Genomic DNA, 17,479 nt, shown 5'->3' with positions numbered 1-17,479 from the left:
CAATATTATAAAGAGATTCCCAAGAAAAATGTTAAAAAAAAAAAAACTTGAGGTGATAATGCAACTCCGAGTTTGAACATTTTAGATCAAGGAGATGTAACCAAACTTAAAGGATTTAGACCATCCACCTGACTGCGTTTGGGGTGAAAGACGGTACAATGAGGTTGTAGGTTTTCTTTCTCTGGGGAATTTTAAAAATGAAATATCTGTTCTAGTTAACTATAGCTAGAACTTCTGAACTTAGAAGCAGGACCTCCAGGGCCTATTATGGCCCAGGAATCCACCAGTGTGTTCCTTTTGCCAAGCCAGGCCTACACCCCATAAGAATGAGTTTGAGACCTAGAAGGTACCATCCATTTGGGGATCACTAAATGTCATCCCCAATGTGTTGGGTCCTCTTGGGTTTTACTTCTAGGCCTATCTCTAGGCTACAAAGAGCATTTGATCAAGTGATATGATCTCTCTCTCTAATTTAAAATGGTATGGCTTGGGGCTCCTGGGTGGCTCAGTGTTTTGAGTGTCCTGACTCTTGATTTCAGCTCAGGTCATGATCTCAGGGTCCTGGGATGGAACCCCACATTGGGCTCCGCACTCAGTGGGGAGTCTGCTGGAGATTCTTTCTCTCCCTCCCCCCCTCCCCTCCTGTCTTTCTTTTTCTCTCCCTAAAATAAATAAATAAATCTTTAAAAATAAAATAAAATGGTATGGCTTGTTTGTAACAAAGTGCAGGGATTTTTATAGAGCCCTGTATTTTGTTGGACGAAGGAACTGTGTGTTAGCTATTATGAGTTACATATCCACCAAGGAAGAGGACATTTAGTTGGAAGTTGTTGGTGTAATCCTATAGTGGTGCTGTAACGGACTTTGTAAGGGTGGTACACAGGCAGAGCTCTCTGTGTTGATTCCCTTGTCTTATGTACTAGAAATGCTGAGTACTTAAAGGATTACTTGGCTGGAGTAAAGAATGTTTTCCCTGCCGATCATCTGTTAAATGTTAAATATTGTAACATTGTAAAACTTAATATTGAATGCTTAGATTTGCTCTGAAATAAATGACTTCATGGATGTGAAATGTTTGGATAAATTAAAGGAAAATATCTTCATAATGTAAATGGAATTGGTGTATCCTTCATTTATTTGTATGGTTGTCCCAGTTGTCTTTTGCAGATGTTCTCAAATATTTCTTTGAAACCTCTCCACTTCTTGAGGAAGTTAAGTAGTTTAATTTGCTGTATGTAGAAAAGTGACCCCATTAAATTCAATTTTGAAATTGCTGAGTGGTAAGAAGAGTTTTCCTGAGAAGGTTGCACTGGTAGGAACTAAGTTTCTCCCTGCTGTATGCAAAGGACTGTTTCAAAAGGATGGCAAAACTGAGTATTAGGATTGTTGGGACTCAGATTCTCTGGTAGGTTACTGGATGGCTTGCTCGTGGAATTTGGGAATCGTGGACACAGGGAACAGAACAGAAGACATAATCAGGAGAACTTTCTTGGCTTCAGTGAGTACCTAGCTCAATATCAGAAATATTTATTTCAATTTAAACTAGAAAGTTTGCCTTTTCAACATTATTTAATGCCTGGAACCACTCACACAGCCCAAGTGATAGAATTCAATATATAAAACCAAATTCGAAGTAAGTCTCTGTAGCTGCAGAGGCCTCTTCTTGACCTTACCCTCACGCAATATCTAGTGATGTGTAACAAGGGTGGAGAGAGCCAGATGGATTTGTTCTGCTGTGCTTTGAGAGTTGGAGAATGAACTTGGCTCTGAAGGTGAACCCTGTCACTCCAGTGGGGGCTGCCTGAGTACAAACCTTGTGACTGTACATGTTAAAAATTTTAATCCCCACTGTTTCTTTTCTAGGAAAGGCATGGACCAATATGTAGAAAACTCTTCAACAAAAAACGTAAACCTTTCAATTCCTTGAAACAAAGATTACAGGGCACTGACATTCCCATTGTGAGAAAGGCTCCTCAATCCAAGGTACTATCAATATCTTGTTTACTGTTCTTGATTACATCCTTAAGTACATTAAAGCCTCTTTTTGGCTCTCTGGTTTCATTTTTGCTTGATAGTGCAGTGTAATGTCATGTAAGTATAATCCACCTTTACTGTTTTCTTTTTAATCATGCTCACTTAGATTTCGAAATGTATTTCAGATATTTTCCAGATGTGGCAAAAAAAGAATCTCGTTTATGCTTTCATTAGTCTAGCGTTAAATCTAGCAATTAACTTGGAAGAGAATCCTTTTTAATCTTAAATATAAGTCTTTAAAGTTTTGTAGCTCGTTTTTCTGATGGTTATTTTGTGTTTTCCCTCACTGCAGTGGCTTGCAAATTTTATTACTGTATTTTCCAAACCTCTTTTTTTGTACTTTTGAAAACAAATTCTCTTTTCCCTCAAAATTTCAGTCCTTTTTCCTATAAATTTAAATCTCAGGTTAAAATAGCAAATAATCTTAAAATAAAATAAAATAGCAGTGGAGAGATGTACAGTCTAGGTTAGTATATATTGGTTTTGTTTTTTATAGCCTCAACCTGTGAGGAGATCTAACTGGAGACAACAACATGAAGACTTCATTAATGCCATCCGATCGGCAAAACAGTGTACACTAGCCATTAAAGAAGGCCGACCTCTCCCACCTCCACCTCCTCCATCCATCAGCCCAGGTGTGTGGCCAGTTTGGTTTGCTTTTGGCATTTTACTCTTAACCAATTGTGCTTGATTTGGGGCCAAATCATCATGACTTGCTTCCTCCTATGCATTCTAAAATAAATAATAGCAATTAAATTATATAAAAGTAATTTTATCATACAATATATCTTATCCTAATTTCTTTTTAATTCTGCATAAAGATTCTGTGTTTTCTTCTAACTCCATGAGAACACCACTGTACCCAGTGTCATGGCCATTCACATCATGGTGTATGAGAATGAGGCTGTGCAGGGTAGTTCCACGGTAGCTCCACAGTGTCAGATACCCATAGCTCTGGGTTATTTTGGGGGTGGGGGTTTGGTTTTGAGATAAAAATCCCATGATATAAAATTCACCATTTTAGCCATTTTAAGTTGTGTAGTTTCGTGGAAACCTAAAGGTTTCTTACCCTAAACTTTTTATTTGAAAGTTTTCAAGTTTACAGAAAAGAGGAAGAAATAGTACAGTGATCACTCATACCTTCCACTGAAATTTGGCAGTTGTTGACGTCATATTCTCTGTCCTTTTATTTGGCGGGGGGCAGAATTATTTAAAACTGAGTTTCAAATACCGTAACACTTTAACCCTTAACTATGTCAGTGTGCATTTCTTAAGGATGAGTGCATTCCCTTGCATAACATATAGACTTATATTTTCCCAGTTATCTTAAGAATGTCTTTTAAAGCTCTCTGCTTGCCCCCTAGTCACAATCTAGGATTCAGTCAGGGTTCATGCATTTTTGTTGTTGTCTCTTTTCTTTAATCTTGCACAACACCCCTATCAGGCCAATTATCTTTTAGAATACTTCTTTTGCTAGATATGTCTGTTTTTTAACTCAGGTTATTGTTTAACTTGTTCCTCTGTCCTGTTTTTTTGTAAATTGGAAATTAGGGCTAGAGACTCTATTAGGTTAATAATAATATTAATCCCTATCAGATATAAGATATTCAAATATTTTCTCCCGTTTTGTGGACTATCTTTTCACTTTCTTGATGGTATCTTTTGATGCACAAAAATTTTTAATTTTGAAGAAGTCCAGTTTATTTTATTTTTCTTTTGTTGCCTAGTGTTTGGTGTTAAATCCAAAAAATCAGTGCAAAATCCATGTCATGAAGCCTTTCCCGTATGCTTTCTTCTAAGAATTTTATAGTTTTAGCTCTTACGGTTTTCTCTTTGATCCAGGTGGAGTTAATTCTGTATGTGGTATAAGGTACGATCCCAACTACTTTGGAAGGTGGATATCTAGTTTTACATGTGGATATCTAGTTTTCTCAGCACTATTTGTTGAAAAGACTGTCCTTTCCCCATTGAATGATCTTGGCACCATTATCAAAAGTCAGTCGATTGACTATATATGTGAAGGTTTATTTCTGGGCTGTCTGTTCTAGTCTATTTCCCTTATGCCAGTACCACCCTCTTTTGATTAATAAATTTGTAGTAAGTTTTGAAAGTTTTCCAAGATTGTTTTGGTTATTTGGGGACCTTTGAGACCTCATATGAATTTTTAGGATGATTTTCTATTTGTGAAAATGCCATTGGAATTTTGATAGGGGTCGCATTAAATCTGTACATAGACTTGGGTAGTTTTGTCATATTAACAATATTGTTTTCCAGTCTATGAACATAGGATGTCTTTTAATTTATTTATCTTCTCTTTAATTTCTGTAATGAATATTTCATTGAATAGGTGTAGGAATATACAAGTCTTTTACCACCTTGGTTAGATTTATTCCTAAGTATTTTACTCTTTTTGATGTTATTGTAAATGGAAATGTTAACTTTGTTTTCAGGCTGTTCATTGCTAGTATATAGAAATATGACCGGCTTTTGTGTATTTTGTATCCTGCAATTTTGTTGAATTTTGTTAGCTCTAACAGTTGTTTTTTTGGTGTGGAATTTTTAGGGTTTTCTACGTATAAAATTATGTCACTTGTAAACAGACATAATTTTTCTTCTTCTCTGATTTGTCTGTCTTTTATTTCTTTTTCATGTCTAAGTCCTCTTGCTAGAATTTCCAATACTATTATTGGATAGCAGTAGTGAAAGCAGACATCTTGTCTTGTTTTCCACTGAGTAAATATTATCTGAGGGTTATTTAAAGCATAAATAATAGCATTTTATGAGGATTATGATGTGGAAGTAAAATGTATGAAGACAATACAAGTTTAAGGAACTGGACATACATTGTTGAAAGATTTTGTCTACATGAATAAGTGTAGTACTCATTAAACATGAATAGGTATAATATTTGAAGGTAGATTTGTATATCTTAATGATCCCTATTTTATTTTTTTTAAGATTTTTATTTATTTATTTGGCAGAGAGAGAGTGTGAACATGAGCATGAGCAGGGGGAGTGGCAGGCAGAGAGAGAAGCAGGCTCCCTGCTGAGCAGGGAGCCCGATGCGGGGCTTGATCCCAGGAGCTTGGGATCATGACCTGAGCTGAAGGCAGACGCTTAACCGACTGAGCCACCCAGGTGCCCCATCAAAGATGCCTATTTTATTTTTATTTATTTATTTTTAAAGATTTTATTTATTTATTTGACAGAGAGAGACACAGCGAGAGAGGGAACACAAGCAGGGGGAGTGGGAGAGGGAGAAGCAGGCTTCCCGCGGAGCGGGGAGCCCGATGCAGGGCTCGATCCCAGGACCCTGGGATCATGACCTGAGCCAAAGGCAGACGCTTAAATGACTGAGCCACCCAGGCGCCCCTAAAGATGCCTATTTTAAACTCTAGAGTAAACACACAAAAATATTGACATGTAGCTAATAACACAGTAAGTGGAGTAGAGCTAAAATGAAAAAAAGAAATTCAGTCTAAGAGAAGATAGGAAAAGAGGGGGAAAAAAACAAAGGAAAGGTGGGATAAAGACAAAGCAAGATGGTAAACTTAAACCTAACCATATGGACAGTTGCATATAAATGACCTAAACCCTTCAGATAAAAGGCAGATTATCAGACTAAATAATAAAGGAAGGTCCAATTATATACTTTCCCCAAGAAACACACTTTAAATATGAAGACACAAATAAGTGTGCCAGTCAGGTGACAAAACAAGGAGGCGAGGCAGGTGGGCCTAAAGCAGTGACACCCTCATTGAGGGACAGGTGTTCTGCACTAGCAGGGCTCCTGCCTCAAAGGAACACACTGCCGGATCTAATTTCTCAAAGGATGGCAAAAACTGCAGATTTCCTGATTTCTAACTATCAGAAACTCAGTTTTTTAGAAACTTCGGGTTTGAATCTCTGAGGTTGGAAGTCAGGCAGTGGTTTTCCTTGGAGGGATGGGGATGACCAGGAGTGGGCATGAGGAGCATTGCTAGGAGTGTTCCGTATCTTGAGCTGGGCTGGTTACATGGGTGTGTGCAACTTATAAATTATATTTCATGGAGACCTACACTTAGGATTTGTGCCTTTTCTCTTGGATAAAAAGGTAAAAGAAATAAACACCAGCAGTGTCAAAACAACTGTAGACTGGCATGTGAAAAGCATGGGGAACGATATGTATGCAAACAGTCATAAAACTAGAGTGACTAATATTAGTATCAGTCAAAGCAAACATCAGTGTTATTAACAAGGGTAATGATTAAAAATACATTCATCAGGAAGGCTTATCAGTCCCTAAATGTTTATGTACCTAATGACAGCTTTAAAGAACATGAAACAAAAACTGGGAGGAGAAGTAGAAAGATTCACAATTATATTTGGAGATTTTATCGTTCCTTTCTTAGTAGCTGATAAAATAAGCAGCAGGAAAATCACTAGGGATATAGAAAATTTGAACAACAGTATCAACCAGTTTGACCTAATTGAGATCTATTGCTATAATGTGACATGCAGCAACAGCAGAATATAATTCTTTTTATTTTATTTTATTTTTTAAGATTTTATTTGTTTATTTGACAGAGAGAGAGAGATAGCGAGAGCAGGAACACAAGCAGGGGGAGTGAGAGAGGGAGAAGCAGGCCTCCTGCTGAGCAGGGAGCCCGATGCGGGGCTCGATCCCAGGGCCCTGGGATCATGACCTGAGCCGAAGGCAGACGCTTAACGACTGAGCCACCCAGGCGCCCCAATATAATTCTTTTTAATTACACATGGAGCATTCATCCAAGATAGACCATGTGCAAGACCACAAAGTGAGTCTCAATAAATCATTGAAATCATACAGATTATGTTATTTGACACAGTAGAATTAAGTTAGAAGTTAATGATGAAAAAAAAAAGAAGATAATGATGAAAACACCTAGAAAATTTCCTAATATTTGGAAATTATCACCTCATTTCTAAATAATGCAGGGATTTAAGAAGAAATCATAAAAGAAATTAGTAATTATTTTGAACTGAGTGGCAATGAAAAACACATCAAAATTTGTGGGATTCAGCTAAAACTGTCTAGAGGGAGTTTTATAGCTTTAAATTCTCAAATTAGAAAAGAAGAAAGGTTTAAACCAATTATTCTTCCTCTTTAAAAAGTTAGAAGAACAAATTATACCTAAATTAAGTAGAAGGAAGAAAATAGTAAATGTAGTTCACCATATTAACAAAATATTTTTAAAAGCAGATGATCATCCCAGTAGATACAGGAAAAGCCTGTGACAAAATACAGCACCCATACATGTTTAAAAAAGAAAACTCTTAGGTAGAAAAAGACGGGAACACCTCAATAAAGGACATCTTTGAACAATCTATCGCTAACATTACACTTGATGAAAAACTGAGCACTTTTCCACTGAGATCACGAAAAAGCAAGGATGTCCTTTCTGACCACTTCTGTTCAACTCTGTACTGGAGATAAAGTACCCAGTGTAATAAAGAAATAAATTATCAGAGAGGAAGAAGTAAAACTGTCTTTATTCACAGATAACATAAAGTCATGAATAAGTATAGAAAATCTTAGTAAACTGTAAGAAAGCTACTGGAATTAAAAGTTCATTTAACATACTTTCAGGATATAAAGACAAGGGGCGCCTGGATGGCTCAGTCAATTAAGCGTCGACTCTTGATTTTGTCTCAGGTCATGATCTCAGGGTTGTGAGATCGAGCCCCCTGTCGGGCTCCACCCTGAGTGTGGAGCCTGCTTAAGATTCCCTCTCTCTCTGCCCCTCCCTCCTTGCTCGTGTACACTCTTTCTCTCTTAAAAAAAAAAAAAAGGATATAAAGTCAATATACACAAGTAAATTTTATTTCTATATACTAGCATAAACAATTGAAAAACAAAATTAGAAATAGTATTTACAATTATGAAAAAACATTAAGTACTTAGGTATATATTTAATAAAATATGTGTAAGACTTGAAAACCACAAAACACTGTTTAGAGAAATTAAAGAGGACCAAAATAAGTGGAGAGATTTACCATTTTCATGATTCAGAAGAATCCCTATTATGTTAGGATGTCAGTTCTTTGCACATTGATCTATGGACTCAGTGTAATTCCAGTAAAAATACCTGCAAGTTTTCCTTGCCAAGTAGGAATTCACCAGTTGATTCTAAAATTGTATGGAAATTCAGACAATCTGGAATAGCCAAGATGGTTTTGAAAAAAAGGAAAAAGGCAGAGGACTTACACTACCTGATGTCAAGAATTACTGTGATGTTACACTAATAAAGTAATTTGATATTGGTATATCAGTTGAACAGAAAAGAGAGTCTAGTTGTAGACCTCCCACCCATGTATTGGTTTTTGACAAAGGACATTCAGTGTGGGAAAGGATAATCTTATTAACAAATGAAACAGAGAAAACTAGGTATCAATTTGGAAAAAATGAGCCATGATCCTTGTGTAAAAATTAATTGACAAAAATTGACAAAAATTAATTAACAGTGGAACATGGACCTAATGTAAGTGCTACAATTCCAAGATTTCTAGAAAAAACAAAAATCTTTGGTCTAAGAATCAACAAAGATTTCTTAAACAGGATGCAAAATGTACTAGTGATTTTTAAAAAGGAAATTGAGGGACACCTGGGTGGCTCAGTCGATAAGCATCTGCCTTCGGCTCAGGTCATGATCCCAGAATCCTGGGATTGAGCCCCGCATCAGGCTCCCTGCTCCTTAGGAAGCCTGCTCCTCCCTCTCCCTCTCACCCTGCTTGTGTTCCCTCTCTTGCTGTGTCTCTCTGTCAAATAAATAAATAAATAATCTTTTAAAAAAAAATGAGTTACATTACAAAAAAATAAAAAGGAAATTGATAAGTTGGGCTTCACCAAAGCTAAAAATTTTAGTTTTGAGAGACACCATTAGAGTGCAAAGCAAGCCACAGGCTGGGAGAAAATATTCACAATACATATATCTGACAAAGGACTCAGACTAAGAATGTGTAAAGAACTCTTACAACTCAATAATAAGACAACCCAATAAGAAAAAAGGCAAGAGATCTATTTGAACAGACACATCACAAAATAATAGCCAATAAGCACATAAAAAGATACTCGGCATCATTTCTATCAGGGAAATTTGAATTACAACTGTGATGAGATACCACCACATACCCACTTGATAGCTGAAATTAAAGACTGACAATACAAATGATAGCCAGGATGTAGAGCAGCTGGAAGTCTCCTACACCGCTGATGGCGTGTCAAATAGTACAGCTACTTTGCACTGGTATTTTCTTAAGTTAAACATATACTTATTTATAGAGCAATTCTATACCTAGGTATTTATGTGAAAAACTGGAAACAAGTTCTTAAAAAAGACATATGTTAATGTTCGTAGTGGCTTTATAGAATAAACTGAAAAAAAAAAAACCCTGAAAATGTCCATCAGCAAGTGAATGGATAAACAGAACAGAAAACAACTCCAGAGTAAGAAGAAAGTGCTACCATACATGCAGCAACATGAAATTATAGAACAGATATCTTTAGTGACAGGAAAACAGAGTTTTGATTGCTTGAGACTGGGTTTGAGGGAATATTGACTGAAAAGGGGTTTGAGGGAACTTTTTGGAGTGATAAAACTGTTCTATGTTTTAATTGGAGTGGCTGCACAAATGTGTACTTTATCAAAACTCATTGGCCTATACACTTAAAATACTTGCATCTTCCTCCATGTAAATTATTTCTCAAAGTTCATTTTACAAAGTAAAAAACCAAAACCAATCCCCAAAACCACAGGGGAATACTATAAAAATCATCTGAAAAATAATCTGAACTAATATACCAGAAAATAACCTCTAAAAAAATATAACTTTATTTTTTAAATTATTTTTAAGTACAGTTAACATGCAATATTATATTAGTTTTAGGTGTACATTAGTGATTTGACATTTATGTGCATTACGAAATGCTCACCGTGTTAAGTATAGTTACCATCTGTCCCCATACAAATTTATTACAGTATCATTGACTATATTCCCTATGCTATACTTTTCATCCCCATGACTGACTGACTTATTTACTGACTTTTAAGTTTTGAGGGGAGGATGAAAATATTTGGTACTGAAGGAAGTGCACAAGAATGTGGAGTAAAAGATTATATTGGCTGGGGCACCTGGGTAGCTCAGTCAGTTAAGCATCTGACTCTTGGTTTCAGCTCAGGTCATGATCTCATGGCCTGTGGGATCAAGCACGGCCTCAGGCTCAGGGCTCAGCAGAGAGTCTGCTTGAAGATTCTCTTCCTCCGTCCTCCCCTCACTTGTGCATGTGCTCTTTCATTCTCATTCTCTCTCTCTCTCAAAAAAAAAAAAAAGATTATATTGGCTTTCATAATTTTCCAACATGAAAAGAGCTTTACCTTGACTATCCTTAATACAGGAGATTATTTCAATTGCTGAATGACTTAAATTTTAGAGTTCTATGTGAAAAATAAAGTCTGTTTAGTGTTGAGATTGATCATTGTGGGTGTCGTTGGTCTTTCACCCATTGACAGAGTACATCCTAGTTTTCTGCTGTTCTTGTATAATTTTCCTTGATTAATTTAGATTTTATTTATTTATTTGAGAGTGAGAGAGCACAAGCAGGGGGAGAAACAGAGGGAAAGGGAGAAGCAGGCTCCCCAGTGAGCAGGAAGCTCAAAGTGGGGCTTGATCCCAGGACCCTAGGATCATGACCTGAGCCGAAGGCAGACGCTTAACCAACTGAGCCACTCAGGCGCCCTTCCTTGATTAATTTCATATGCTTTTTTTAATCAGAGGAAGAGAAAAGGAGTAGGCTAGGATGATTTTTTTTTTTAAAGATTTTATTTATTTGAGAGACAGAATGAGCAGCGGGGAGAGGCAGAGGCAGAGGGAGAAGCAGGCTCTCCATTGAGAGCCCGATGCAGGACTCTGATCCCAGCATCCTAGGATCATGACCTGAGCCGAAGGCACATGCTTAACCGACTGAGCCACCCATGTGTCCCATAGGATGCTTTTGATAATACTTTTGTATTGCATCTGGTGTTTGTTTTTGTTTTGTTTTCTAATGTGAGGAAAATTACAGATTCCTTTTTTTTTTAATTAAACATTTTTTGGTGAGATGGCCTTTTTTCTTTATCCTTTGTTTAGGATTATTATTTAAGATTCAATCCTTTATTGAAAGGGTGCCTTACTTATTTTGTAACTGGAAGTTTGTACCTCTTAATCCCTTTTCACCTGTCTTTCCCATCCTCCCACCCACTCCCCCACTAGCAACCACCTGTTTGTTTTCTGTATTTGTAAGTATGTTTCTATTTTTTGTTTATTCATTTGCTTTATAGAGTCCACATATATGTGAAATCATATGCAATTTATCTTTCTGTGTCTTATTTCACTTAAAATACCCTTTAGGTCCCTCCATGATGTTGCAAATGGCAAGATTTCATTTTTTTATGGCTGAGAATATTCCACTATATATGTACACCACGTCTTCTTTATCCACTCATCTATCAGTGAACATTTAGGTTGCTTCCATATCTTGGCTGTTGTATCTTGGTTATTATAAATAATACTGGCAATAAACATAGGAGTCCATAGATATCTTTGAATTAGTGTTTTCATTTCTTTGGGTAAATATCCAGAGATGAAATTACCTGATTATATGGTACTTATATTTTTAATTTTTTGAGGAACCGCCATACTCTTTTCCACCATGGCTGTACCAGTTTACCTTCCCACCAACAGTGCATGGGTTACCTTTCTCTGCATCCTCACCAACAATTATTTCCTGTCTTTTTTATTCTAGCCATCCTGACAAGTATAAGGTAATATCTCATTGTGATTTGATTTGCATTTCCCTAATGATTAGTGATGTTGAGCATCGTTTCATGTGCCTGTTGGCCATCTGTATGTTTTCTTTGGAAAAATGTCTATTCAGGTCCTATGCCCATTTTTTTTTATTGGATTTTTTTGGTTTTGAGTTGTAGGAGTTCTTTATATACTTTGAATATTAACCCCTTATCATACATACCATTTGCAAACATCTCTCAGTCAGTAGGTTGCGTTTTTGTTTTGTTGATGGTTTCTTTCACTGTGCAAAAATTTTTTAGTTTGTTAGAGTCCCAGTTAATTTTTGCTTTTGTTGCCCTTATCTAAGGAAATAGATCCAAAAAAATATTACTGACTCCTATGTCCAAATGTTTATTGCCTATATTTTCTTTTAGGAGTTCTATGATTTCAGGTCATACATTTAGATTTTTAATCCATTTTGAGTTTATTTTTGTATATGGTATTTTAAAAATGGCATAGTGTCATTATTTTCATGTATCTGTCCAGTTTTCTCAACACCACTTATTGAAGAGATTGTCTTTTCTCCACTGTATATTCTTGCCTTCTTTGTCATAGATTGACTATGTAAGTGTGTTTTTTTTTTTTTTTCTGGACTCTTTATTCTGTTCCATTGATCTATGTGTCTGTTTTTGTGCTGGAACTATACTGTTTTTATTACTATAGCTTTGTAGTATAATTTGAAATCTGGGATTGAAATCTCCACCTTTGTTCTTTCTCAAAATTTCTTTGGCTATTCAGGGTCTTTTGTGGTTCCATAGACATTCTATTTATTGTAGTTCTGTGAAAAATGCTATTGTTATTTTGATAGGGATTGCATTGAATCTTTTTTTTTTTTTAAGATTTTATTTATTTACTTGACAGAGAGAGAGACACAGCGAGAGAGGGAACACAAGCAGGGGGAGTCGGAGCGGTAGAAGCAAGCTTCCCGCAGAGCAGGGAGCCCAATGCGGGGCTTGATGCCAGGACCCTGGGATCATGACCCGAGCTGAAGGCAGACGCTCAACGACTGAGCCACCCAGGCGCCCCGCATTGAATCTTTAGGATTGCTTTGCATAGTAATGGACATTTTTAACAATATTAGTTCTTTTCAGTCCATGAGTGTGGTGTATCTTTCCACTTATTTGTGTTGTCCAGTTTCTTTAATCAGTGTTTTATAGTTTCCAGAGTCTTTCACCTTCTTGATTAAATTTATTTCTATGTATTTTATTCTTTTTGATGCAATTGTTTTTTTGTTTGTTTTTACAGATTTATTTATTTGAGAGAGAGAGCACACACAGGGAGGGGGGGGTGAGGGGCAGAGGGAGAGGAAGTCCCAAGCAGACTCCTTGCTGAGCGTGGAGCCTGACACAGGGCTCAATCTCACAACCCTGAGATCATGACCCAAGCCGAAACCAAGAGTCGGACACAACTGACTGCACCACCCACGCGCCCCTCTTTTGATGCAATTGTAAATGGGATTATTTTCTTAATTTCTCTGTTAGTTTCATTATTGTTGTATAGAAATGCAACAGATTCCTGTATATTAATTTTGTATCCTGAAACTTTACTAAATTAATATACTAGGTCTGAGTTTTTTTGATGGAGTCTTTTAAGGTTTTCTAGGCATATGATATCATGTCATCTGCAAATAGTGAGTTTTATTTCTTCCTTACCAAGTTTGATGCCTTTTTCTTTCTTTCTTGTCTGTTTTCTGTGGCTAGGACTTTCAGTATTATGTTGAATAAAAGTTGTGAGAGTGGACATACTTGTCTTCTTTCTGATATAAGGGGAAAAGCTTTCAGCCTTTCACCATTGAGTCTGATAACTAGCTTTGTGTATGTCATATAGGGCATTTATTATGTTGAAGTATGTTCCTTGTGTACCCACTTCGTTGAGAGTTTTTGTTATGAATGGATGTTGAAATTTTGTCAAAATGCTTTTTTCTGCATCTATTGAAATGATTATATGATTTTTTTGCAATGATAATATGATTTTTATCCTTTTTTTTTTTTTTTTTTTTTTTTTAAGTAGGCATCATACCCAGCATGGAGCCCAAAGTGGGTCTTGAATTCACAACTCTGAGATCAAGACTTGAGCTGAGATCAAGAGTTGGACACTTAACCAACTGAGACACCCAGCCACCCCATCCTTCATTTTTTTTAATGTGGTATATCACATTGATTGATTTGTAGATACTGAACCATCCTTGCACCCCAGGAATAAATCCTGCTTGATCGTGATGTATCATCTTTAAAAAAAAAAAAATTTTTTTTTTAGCTATTTTTATTGATGTACTAATGTTACATTAGTTTTCAGATGTACAGCATACTGATTCACAAATTCTATACATTACTCATTGCTCCCCCTGGTATGTGCAGTCACCATCTGTCACCATACAAAATTATTGGTGTTACTGACTATATTCCCTATGCTGTATTTCTTATCTCTCTGACTTATTTTATTTTATTTTATTTTATTTTTTAAGATTTTATTTATTTGACAGAAAGAGACAGCGAGAGAGGGAACGCAAGCAGGGGAAGCGAGAGAGGGAGAAGCAGGCTTCCTGCAGAGCAGGGAACCTGATGCAGGGCTCGATGCCAGGACCCTAGGATCATGACCTGAGCTGAAGGCAGATACTTAATGACTGAGCCACCCAGGCGCCTCTGACTTACTTATTTTAATGTGAATGAATTTGATTTCGGTTTGCTAATATTTTGTTGAGGATTCTTGCATCTATGTTCATCAGAGATATTGGCCTATAATTTGTTTTTGTAGTGTCTGTTTGGTTTTGGTATCAGGGTAATGCTGGCCTCATAGAATGAATTTGGAAGCATGCCTTCCTTTTCGATATCTTAGAATGGTTTGAGAAAGATAGACATTAACTCTTCTTTAAATGTTCAGTAGAGGGACGCCTGGGTGGCTCAGTCAGCTAAGCATCTGCCTTCGGCTCAGGTCATGATCCCAGGGTTCTAGGATTGAGTCCCATATTGGGCTCCTTGCTCAGTGGGGAGCCTGCCTGTTCCTCTGCCTGCCACTCCCCCTGCTTGTGCATGTGCACATGCTCTCTCTCTCTCACAAATGAATAAAATCTTTTTTAAAAAGTTTGGTAGAATTCACCTGTCAATCCATTTGGTCCTGGACTTTTGTTTGTTCAAGGTTTTGGATTACTGATTGAATTTCATTACTAGTAAATGGTGTGTTCAGATTTTCTATATCTTCCTGACTCAGTCTTGGAAGATTTCATGCTTCTAGGAATTTATCCATTTCTTCTAGGTTGTCCAGTTTGCTGGTATATCTTTTTCATAGTAGTCCCTTATATTTCTTTGTATTTCTGTATTGTTGGTTGTATCTTCTCCTCTTTCATTTCTGGTTTTATTTATTTGAGCTCTCTTTTTCCCTTGATGAGCCTGGCTAAATGTTTATCAATTTTGTTTATCTTTTTAAAGAATCAGCTCTTAGTTTCATTGATCTTCTCTATTGCTTAGTCTTTATTTCATTTATTTCTGCTCTAATTTTTATTATTTCCTTCCTTCTACTAACTTTGGGCTTTGTTTGTTCTTTTTGTTGTTTCTTTAGGTATAAGGTTATATAGTTTATTTGATATTTTTCTTCTTGAGGTAAGCCTGTATTACTCTAAACTTCCTTCTTAGAACTGCTTTTGCTCCATCCCAAAGATTTTTGAAATGTTATATTTTCAAAGTCATTTGTTTCAGTGTTTATTTTGATTTCCTTTTTAATTTCTTTGTTGGCCCATTGGTTGTTTAGTAGCATGTTGTTTAGCCTGTAGGTATGTGTTTTTTTTCCAGTTTTTTTTTTTTCATGTATTCAGTTTCTAGTTTCATACTGTTGTGGTTGGAAAAGATTTATATGATTTCAGTCTCATTAAATTTGTTGAGACTTGTTTTGTGGGCTAACATGTGATCTATTTTGGAACATGTTGCATGTGCACTTGAAAAGAATGTATATTCTGCTGTTTTGGGATAAAATGTTCTGTATCTGTCCATCTAGTCTGATAATGTCATTCAAAGCCATTGTTTCCTTATTAATTTTCTGTCTGGGTGGTCTATCCATTGATGTAAGGGGAGTGTTAAAGTCCCCTACTGATACTTTATTACTGTTAATTTCTCCCTTTCTGTCTGTTATAGTTGCTCCTATGTTAGGTACATGGGTATTTATGATTGTTATATCCTCTTGTTAGATTGATCCCTTTACCATTATGTAATGTCCTTCTTTGTCTCTATAATCTTTGTTCTAAAGTCATTTTGTTTGAGGGATGCCTGGGTGGCTCAGTCAGTTAAGTGTCTGCTTTCAGCTCAGGTCATGATCCTAGGGTCCTGGGATCGAGTCCCACATTGGGCTCTTTGCTCAGCATGGAGCTGCTTCTCCCTCTGCCCCTCCACCTGCTTGTGCTCACACTCTCTCTCAGTCAAATAAATGAATAAAATCTTTAAAAATAAATAAAGATTTATTTATTTGAGAGAAAGAGAGAGAGAGTGCATGAGTGGGAGGGGCAGAGGGAGAGGGAGAGAGAATCCCAAGCAGACTCTATGCTGAGCGTGGAACCCATTGCAGGGCTCAGTCTCACAACCCTGAGATCCCAACCTGAGCTGAAAGCAAGAGTTGGACACTTAACTGACCGTGCCACCCAGGCACCCCCCCTTTTATTTTTCCTAAAGATTTATTTATCCAGTTTAGAGATCTGGGGCGGGGCGGTGGGCAGAGGGAGAGAGAAACCCAAGCAGACTGTATGCTGAACATGGAGTCTGACAAGGGGCTCAATCCTGTGACCCTGAGACCACGACCTGAGCCAAAACCAAGAGGCAGACACCCAACCAAGTGTGCCATCCAGGCACCCTTGAGCACTTAGTCCATTTACATTTAAAGTAATTATTAATAGATATGTACTTCCTGCCATTTTGTTCATCATTTTTTGGTTGTTTTTTGTAGTTCTTCTCTGTTACTTTCTTCTTTTGCTCTCTTGTGATACAATGACTTTCTTATGCTTGGATTCCTTTTTCCTTATTGTTTGTGTATCTATTACAGGTTTTTGGTTTGTGGTTACCATGAGGTTCATATATAACATCCTCTGTGTATAGCAGTCTTTTTTAAATTGATGGTCTCTTAAGTTTGAACTCATTCTAAAAGCATTGCATTTTTACTCCCCTTCTCCATAATTTGTCTTTTTATTTTGTGTATCCCTTAACATTATTATAGATATAACTGATTTTACTACTTTTGTGTTTTAACTTTTCATACTAGCTTTATAAGTGATTGACCTTTAATATCTGTTTGCTTTTACCAGTGAAATTGTTTCTTTCATAATTTTCTTACTTCTGGTTATGGCCTTTTATTTTCCACTTAAAGAAGTCCCTTTAACATTTCTTGTAAGGACAGTTTAGTGGTGATGAACTCTAACCTTTGTTTGTCTGGGAAACTCTTTATTAGTCCTTCAGTTCTGAATGATAACCTTTCCAGGTAGAGTATTCTTGGCTGTAGGTATTTTTCGTTTCAGCCCTTTGAATATAGATCATGCCACTCCTTTTTGGCTTTCAAATTTTCTGCTAAAAAATCAGCAGATAGCCTTATGTGGGGATTGCCTTGTATGTAACTAGTTGCTTTTCTC

The 17,479-nt window shown here is 36.6% G+C and overlaps 1 protein-coding gene across 1 annotated transcript in view; it reads left to right on the top strand.

Moving 5' to 3' along the window:
* The window catches only part of ZC2HC1B (zinc finger C2HC-type containing 1B), a 42,892-nt gene that overhangs the window by 10,194 nt on the left and 15,219 nt on the right, over positions 1-17,479 (top strand). Inside the window, 2 exon segments of the mRNA XM_027601438.1 lie at positions 1,864-1,983; positions 2,531-2,669. Of these exon segments, the coding sequence (XP_027457239.1) occupies positions 1,864-1,983; positions 2,531-2,669 (259 nt within the window).

Source organism: Zalophus californianus, chromosome 7 (assembly GCF_009762305.2).
Source record: "Zalophus californianus isolate mZalCal1 chromosome 7, mZalCal1.pri.v2, whole genome shotgun sequence".
Lineage (NCBI taxonomy): Eukaryota > Metazoa > Chordata > Mammalia > Carnivora > Otariidae > Zalophus > Zalophus californianus.
This window is presented reverse-complemented; position numbering and strand designations above follow the sequence as displayed.